We start from the raw sequence: 8,540 nt of genomic DNA, 5'->3' as shown, positions 1-8,540 counted from the left end.
TACTGTTATTAAGAAAAATTTTTACCCAAGATAGGGACACAAGAGGCTTTATCTTTGTTGCTGTTGTTTTTAATGTACTTATAATGTACTATATGATTTTTATTTGTTTCTCTTGTATGTTATTCCCCCATGGTATAACCCCTGTTTTCACTGTATTTGGTTCTGGTACCCTTGTACCAGATAATGAAGATAATACTAACATTGCCCACTAGAGCAAGGAAGTAAAGGACACCCAGGGGCAATGCTATCCAGTGCTGACTTTCCTCTAAACCTGGAATACCTACTAAGAAAAAACAAGGCTGGGGTAGCCTCCAGCTTGTATATACATTTTTCTTATTTGGGGAGGGGAAAGGAAATAGCAAAAAGCTGAAATAAGGATAAAAGATTACCCATTGTAACAATGAGATGTACAAGACACTTTAAAAAAGGAACTTTACAACTTTTGGGGGTAGGGATGAGTTGGGGCGGTTGGGAGGGAAGGGATGGTAGGGGAAAAACAAAGGAGGGGGTAACAATGCTTGATTGGAAATGTTCTCATTCCCTTACTCATGTACCTGTAACCCCTCTGTACAGTATCTTTACAATAAAATATATATTAAAAAGAAAGACCTGCATAAATATCTCCAAAGAGGAGATTTTTGTCTTCTTTATATCTGACTTTATTCTTCTGTGTTGCAGTTTAAGTCACTTGTTTCTTCTGATGAAGATGGTAGCCCTATTTGGACAACATGAAAATGTGTCAAGAATGGACAGATCATGCAACTGATTTCTTTTCCCTCTTTCCTGTCTAAGCTGTTGCTCATGGCCCTCAGCAATTCTAGCTGGAGGCTACCCCAGCCTTGTTTTTTCTTAGTAGGTATTCCAGGTTTAGAGGAAAGTCAGCACTGGATAGCATTGCCCTTGGGTGTCCTTTACTTCCTTGCTCTAGTGGGCAATGTTAGTATTATCTTCATTATCTGGAATGACTCATCCTTGCATCAACCCATGTACATCTTTTTGACCATGCTGGCTGCCATTGACCTGGTTCTGGCCTCCTCCACAGCACCCAAAGCCCTTGCGGTGCTTCTGGCGCATGCTCATGAGATTGGGTACATTGTCTGCTTGATTCAGATGTTCTTCATTCATGCATTCTCCTCCATGGAATCCGGTGTCCTGGTGGCCATGGCTCTGGATCGCTATGTAGCCATTTGCCACCCTCTGCACCACTCCACCATCCTCCATGCAGGGGTCATAGGGCGCATCGGAATGGCGGTCCTAGTGCGGGGTGTGCTCCTCCTCATCCCTTTCCCCATCCTGTTCCAGCGCCTTGTTTTCTGCCAGACCACTGTCATTGGCCATGCCTATTGTGAACACATGGCTGTGGTCAAACTTGCCTGTTCAGAGACCACGGTGAACCGAGCTTATGGGCTTTCAGTGGCCTTGTTTGTGGTTGGTCTCGACGTGCTAGCCATTGGAATTTCCTATGCCCTCATCCTGCAGGCAGTGCTGAAGGTTCCAGGGGCTGAGGCCCGAGTGAAGGCCTTTAGCACATGTGGCTCTCATGTGTGTGTTATCCTGATCTTCTATGTCCCCGGAATGTTCTCCTTCCTCACTCACCGCTTTGGCCATCACGTCCCCCATCATGTCCATGTTCTTCTGGCCACACTGTATCTCCTGGTGCCACCTGCCCTCAATCCTCTTGTCTACGGGGTAAAGACTCGGCAGATCCGCCAGCGAGTGCTCAGGGTGTTCTATATCAAAGGACTGAGCTGAGCAGATCCTAATTGCTTTCTCCAGAAACTCCTTTCATGGACACAGACAGTAGTCCAGGGCTCTCTGGATTATATTCATAGTATCCATTCCATGATAAGAAGGCCTTCTAGTTGACTAGAATACTCCCAGGCATTGGTGTCTGTAATATCCTAGGATGCGTCTGGATAGTTGGATTTACATAAGTTGTCTTTCTCATCTTTTTTCCCCTTCTAGTCCAAACAAATATTCAATCTTTGGGTTTGGGGAGATAAGAGACATAGATAATATTGTGGATATGTTATCACTTTTGCCCTTACACAAGAACTGATAATGTAATGCTGTCTGGAATGGGAAATGGCAGAGCCATCCTTTGGTTTTGTGTGTAGAGTGTCTTCAAAACCTCTAGGTTACTGGAATGAGCTATAGACTACTGTACTTCTGTGTAGCAATAGAATCTTCAAACCACCTGAGTAGTCAACAATATGAAAAAATTCTTGCGGTCATTGTAATACCTAGAATGTTCATTTATTTAAAACTAATATAAGCAGATAGGTACTCTATATAGGAGTCATAGGAATAATAATATAGGATCATATTTACAAGACAGAATTATATATATGTACACACATACACATATATACATGTGTTTATGTATGTGTCTATGTGTATGTGTGTGTACATTTCCTGGATTCTCTTAAAAAGCCTGATTTTACTTTTAAATTTATTTATGTTTTTTTTGTTTAGGGTTAAAGAAGGAATAAGACCAAGTATTATATATGTGTGTGGTATGTTTTATAAGTATTAGCAAAACAAAAGAAGCCAATTAATTATTAGCATGTAACAAAATCAGCAAAATGTGCTAAGTTTGGGTGTCAGTAGCATAGCTTTAATAAAGCAAGTAGTAAATGTAGAAGTAATTATGTCTTCTGAAAATAGAGTGCCATCAATCAAATCTATTCCTTTTCATAGCAACTGGGTAAAAGCTTGTAAGAGGAGTGTCACAACATGTTAGCTGGATATTGTTGTAAGATCTGGTTTAACTCTTTTATTTTTTTTATTGTGAAAATACCGTAAAGAGGGGTTACAATTACATGAGCAAGATAATGAGTACATTTCTTATGAAGCATTGTTGCCTCCTTCTTTGTTTCTCCTTACCATCTCTTCCCATCTTCCTTCTCCACCCCTCCCTGCTACACCCCCTCCTGCGCCAAAGTTGTAAAGTTTTTTTTTTTTTACATAACGTCTTGTACATATCATTGTTGCAATGGGTCCACCTGTATCCCTATTTAAACAATTTGTTTTTTTCCCTTCCCCTCCACAAATTATACCAACATCAAATACAGTGAAAGCAGGGGCTATACCATGGGGGAGGTACATACAAAGCAACACAGAAATCATCTTATAAATATCTTAGAAACAATAGCAAGAAAGAAAAAACATTTGAGTCCTTATCTTGGGGTTCATTTCACCTAACATCAACTTATCTGACAATTTCTGCTTGTCTCAGACATATACTAGATATTGCAAATAAGGGAAATCATGGGACCTATGTTTCTTTGGGCCTAGTTAACTTCACTTAATATAATTTTTTCCAAGTTTTTCCATTTCCTAACAAATGGGGCAGTGTCATTCTTTCTGATGGAGGCATAGAATTCCATTGTATATATACCACATTTTCTTGATCCATTCATCTACTGAGGGGCATCTGGGTTGGTTACATATCTTAGCTATGGTAAATAATGCTGCAATAAACATAGTTGTGCTGGTTTAACTCTTTTGTATTCCTAGAAAGTAGCATATTTAGTTCAGTCCTTGAAGAATTTAAGCCATTGCTATAGTGAAATACGATGCCCAAGTGGTGAAAATATCATATTCTGGAAATTTGTACAGTGGAAATGAGAGGGACATTGAAGTTTCGATTCTCTCCATTCTTTGTAAACTCTACTCCTGGGCTTGGGGCTTGGCTTAAGCAATAGAGAGCTTGCCTCACAAGAACAAGGCTCTTAGCCAAAACACAAGTTCTGCTACCCTATTTTCTTTACTTCCTCTAAACTGTTTTTTTCCCCTTAGAGATATTAAGTATTCCTTCTTGATTTTTTTGTGTGTGTATCAGTCCTGGGGTTTGAACTCAGGGCCTGGGCACTGGTCTTTGACTTTTGTACTCAAGGCTAGTGCTCTACCATTTGAGCCATAGTTCCAGATCTGGTTTTTTGGTCATTAACTGGAGATCAGTCTCACAAATTTTCTTGCCTGGGCTGGCTTTAAACTATGATCTTTAGATCTTAGCCTCCTGAAGCGTAATCTTAACTAAGATTGCCAGCTTCCAGTTTTTCGTCTTTAGTTTGGCTGCCATAAGTGGATGATGTAGGAAGGATGGCGGGAGTTACTCTTATTGCAGGATTTGGATTGTTCATGTACCCTGTAGTAAGCCTGTGGTATATTACATTCATTGGAAACTCTCTTTCTTGACCCCAGAGGTATTTTGCTTGGATAGGCTATTAAAAGAAGTATTTCTCATCATTTATATTACTTGATGCTGAGATCTGCAGTAGCAACCGTAAGATGGAAATGTGAGCTGAAGGTAGCAGAGGAACAATATAGAAGGGCCCGTGTGTCTGACTCTGCTTAGGCCATCACCTGATTTAAACCTGAACCGGAAGTAAACTCGTGTCTGGATTAAGCCATTGCATTTTTGGGAGTCTTTGCTGAAATAGACTAACCTATAGTTTCACAATGGGATATGTATTAGTGGGATATGTATTAACCAATAACCCATACACAGAGTTCTTTGGAAAATAATGATTGGGAAATATAGACAGGGCTAGAGGGAAAGGGAGGGTCAAGACCTGTAAAGAACCTTGTCATTTTTCATTGGCTTGACTGAAGCATCCATTTTGAAAGTTAAGTTTTTGGCTGTCCTTGTGCTCCTGAGGTATCTCTGCCCAGTGTGTCCTGGACACTCCCCTCCCAGAAAGAAATGAATAGGGCTGTGTTCCTACGTCCACAGCAAGAACAGCTCATGTCCTGCTTTCCCACGGAGCTCTTATCTATTTGTTCTTCTCACTGTATCTACTGTGGTTGTACCCGGTCCTCCTGTGCAATAGAAAGAGATAGAGTTACTACTAACAGCAGGATGCTACAATGACACAAATCCCAAACACATTTACCCAGGACACCAGTAGAAGAAGTATGTGCTTGTTTTCTAATTCAAGCACCTTTTGGGCAATGTGGAAGACCAGTGGGCCAGCTAAGACAACAAGGAAGTGAAATGAATTGGTTATACCTAATTAAATTGTCTAAAATCGGAAGATACTACCGGTTACATAGTTAAACACATTTCTAATGGCTTCTCTTCAACATATTTTTCATCTGAAGTCTAAATCTTCCCCAAAATCCTCTCAGATTTGTCTTAAATTAAGCGAATATGATATATGCAGCTCCTCCTATAAAATTACTAATTACTTCATTTTTGTGCACTCATTTTTTTTTATCAGAATGTCATGTGCCGTGAAGACATTGCAAAGGACTCTCATTGCTAGGAATGCTAAGTAATACTTCCGTTCTTAGCCCTTGCCTCTGCCTTGGCCTTAACCTTTCTTATGTAGACTCTCAAATTTTGACTTCTATTTTTATTTTTTTTTGATGCTATGCTGGGGCTTGAACTCAGGGATTTGTGCTCTTGCTTAACTCTTTTGCTTAAGGCCAGTACTCTACCACTTGAGACATACCTCCACTTTTGGACTTTTGCTGGTTAATTGGAGAAAAGAGTCTTGCAAAGTTTTCTACCTAGGCTGGCTTTGAACTGGGATCCTCATATCTCTACATCCTAAGTAGCTAGGATTGTAGATGTGGGTTGTCAGTTCTGACTTACCTATAAACTTTCTATTTGAAATGTCCTACTTACTTGTTACTTCAGGGTCAGTTTTCAAGTATCCTTAGAAGGATACTGACAGTTTTCAGACACCAACTCCACCAAGCCATTAACAGACTTCCTACCATCCCTCTCTCTTGTCTTGATGATTTTCCTAGCCTATCATTTAATGATTTCCTTGGGGAAGGGGGACAATCTCTCAATCTGTCTCTGACAGTCTGTGTCTGTCTGCCTGTCTGCCTGCCTGCCTGCCTGCCTGTCTGTCTGTCTGCCTGCCTGTCTGTCTGTCTCTGTCTCTGTCTGTCTCTCTGTCTCTGTCTCTCTCTCTGTATGTTGTATGGAACTATAGAAGCCTGGTTACTTGAATAGTGCAAACTGTGTTTACCTACAGATACATATTTATCTCCTCTGTGAAAATGTGAAATTTACTTGATTAAGATCCCATAACTAACACATAGTAGTCTTAGTGGCTAGGACATTTCAGGTAGTCTAACCAAAACACAGTTAAAACAAATCTCCAAGTATTTTATGGTTGGCATATATCAGAATATCTGATCTATACTAGCTTCTTGGCATTAGTCAGCTAGTAGTCAAGATCAGCTTTAGAACCCACAAATCAATTTTCACTCTTGAAATTTGCATTCACATATGCACTTGCACATTTCAGAGCATCTAGGAGGAGTCTTTCCCCCCTCCCAAATTTTCAACCCCCACCCCTGTTGTACAATGTTAAAGAATCAAGAAATGAGCACTAACAGTTGGAGCCTACGTGATGACAAAGGGGTGTCTTGCAGATTCCCCATGGAATCATCAAGCCCGGTGCAGGTGCTGGAGCAGCTGGACCCAGAGGATCAAGACGGGCCAAGAATGCCCACACATGGGGTCTGGGGAGAAAGTGAAAGTAGGGGAAGATAGTTCAACTAGCTAAGTCTTAAATGGTGGATATACCTCTGCCAAGAGGTTTTCACATAAAAAAATGTCTTCTCTGAAGACGTGAAAGCATCCATGAAAGACGTGTTACATTGGAAAGGTACAGGAATACTATCAGTTTAACTGAGAAAGTCTAGGAAAGGTCACATTGCTCATACAAGTCCACATGTTCTAGCTGGGCCGGAAGATAGTGTGTTCAGAGCATGAAAAGGCCGATCCCAACAGGCCCTCTCCTCCCTTGCCCCTCCTCCCCTCCTTCTTTTCAGGGTGAGCACATTTGAAGAGGAATAAGCTTGAAGAACTCAGAGGCTTTTGAAGAAGCAAATCTGATTCCACAGAACACTGTGTATTCAGTACCACAGAAAACTTAGAAATCAGTGGCAGAGTAACAGGTTCCTTGGAATTAAGCTGATGTTAAAAGGACAGTAGGGAAAAGCTGGGAGAGAGTAATGGATACTCTTTACCTGACTCATGTAACTGTAACCCTTCTATATATCACCTTTATAATAACCATAAAGAAAAGGGGGGGGGGAGGAAATCTACATTGGTGGCCAATGATCAAAAGAAAAACAAGGGTATTTGAAGGAGCATTACGTTTTCCCACAGCCGTATTTTGTCATCTTGATACTCCCTTGTGCTTCAGGATATATTCTAAACTTACGATTGTTACCAGATGAGTACTGTGATCTCAGAGACCCAACATGGGATATCAAGCTTGAGCAGCCACAGAACCCAAACAATATCCACGAGTTCGCAAATTCTCATTTTTAGCAAGACAACAGTGCCTCCTTGTGTATATCAGCAAGAATAACAATCCTGGCATTCTCAGTCTTGGCCAAGTTTTTGGAAGTGGACCTACAATGCTGCTTCAAAAAATCTGTGTTACTTATATGTTTATAAGGTAAATCTAGCTTTAAGAGAGAACTCGGTATACTTCTGTAGAAAGATAAAGTCAAAGTTCAACAAAACAAACACCAGGAAGCAGGTACTTGAACGAGGCGGGGAGGTGTCAGAGAGGAAAAGGGCAGATGAACGGACAGGACTCTCTACTTAAAGATAATAAAAATGGAAATAAATCAGCAGATAAAAATAATCTTAATGGGTTTCTAATCTATTTAAATCAGGTCAGTTCCATGTACCTGAAATCATTTTCAAAAGATTTTCTTTGACATAATATCATTTTTTGATTTTTTTATTGTAAAAATACTGTACAGAGGGGTTACAGTTACATGAGTGAGGTAATAACTACATTTCTTATCGAGCATTGTTACCTCCTCCTTTGTTTTTCCCCTACCATCCCTTCCTGCCCCACCTCCCCAACTACTCCCCCCCCCCCCCCCCCCCCCCGCCGAAGTTGTAAAGTTCATTTTCAAACTAATGTCTTGTACATTTCATTGTTACAACAGGTCAGCCTGTATCCCTATTCAAACACTTACAATATCAAAAATTTTCTTTTCTTTTCTTTTCTCTTCCCCTAAAATGCTAGTCTTTTTTAAAAATAATTTTTGTTATAAAGATACTGTGCAGAATTATTTACCATAGCTAAGATATGGAACCAACCCAGATGCCCCTCAGTAGATGAATGGATCAAGAAAATGTGATATATATACACAATGGAATTCCATGCCTCCATCAGAAAGAATGACATTGCCTCCTTTGTTAGGAAATGGAAAAACTTGGAAAAAATTATATTAAGTGAAGTAAGCCAGGCCCAAAGAAACCTAGGTCCCATGGTTTCCCTTGTTTGCAGTGACTAGTACAGTCTAGGACAAGCAGAGTAGGTCAAAGGCTATGTACATATGACCATATGAGCAATAATGTTAAGCAAAATGTACCCCAAGACAGGGACACAAGAGGTGTTTTGTTTTGTTTTCTTGCTAGTGTTTTTAATGTACTTACAATACACTATATGATCCTTTTGTTTCTATTGTATGTTCTCCCCCTGTGGTATAACCCCTGTTTTCACTGGATTTTATGCTGATGCTCTGCACCTTATATATATATATAT

The 8,540-nt window shown here is 40.2% G+C and overlaps 2 protein-coding genes across 2 annotated transcripts in view; both read left to right on the top strand.

Moving 5' to 3' along the window:
* The first annotated feature begins 756 nt into the window (after positions 1-756).
* LOC106000336 (olfactory receptor 52L1) lies at positions 757-1,752 on the top strand. Its single transcript, XM_013035588.1, has one exon. The coding sequence runs from the start codon at positions 757-759 to the stop codon at positions 1,750-1,752; it is 996 nt and encodes a 331-aa protein (XP_012891042.1).
* Positions 1,753-6,328: 4,576 nt separating this feature from the next.
* LOC106000335 (olfactory receptor 56A4-like) overlaps positions 6,329-8,540 on the top strand; it is a 7,782-nt gene continuing 5,570 nt past the window's right edge. The window contains 1 exon segment of the mRNA XM_013035587.1: positions 6,329-6,503. Coding sequence (XP_012891041.1) covers positions 6,329-6,503 — 175 coding nt within the window.

The sequence above is a fragment of the Dipodomys ordii genome, unplaced genomic scaffold (assembly GCF_000151885.1).
Source record: "Dipodomys ordii isolate 6190 unplaced genomic scaffold, Dord_2.0 Scaffold216, whole genome shotgun sequence".
Classification (NCBI taxonomy): domain Eukaryota; kingdom Metazoa; phylum Chordata; class Mammalia; order Rodentia; family Heteromyidae; genus Dipodomys; species Dipodomys ordii.
Note: the sequence above shows the minus strand (reverse complement) of the source record. Positions and strands in the feature narration are given on the sequence as shown.

Excerpts from the sequence above, each read along its gene's own strand:
- LOC106000336 (XM_013035588.1), top strand. The coding sequence starts at position 757 with ATGCAACTGATTTCTTTTCCCTCTTTCCTGTCTAAGCTGTTGCTCATG.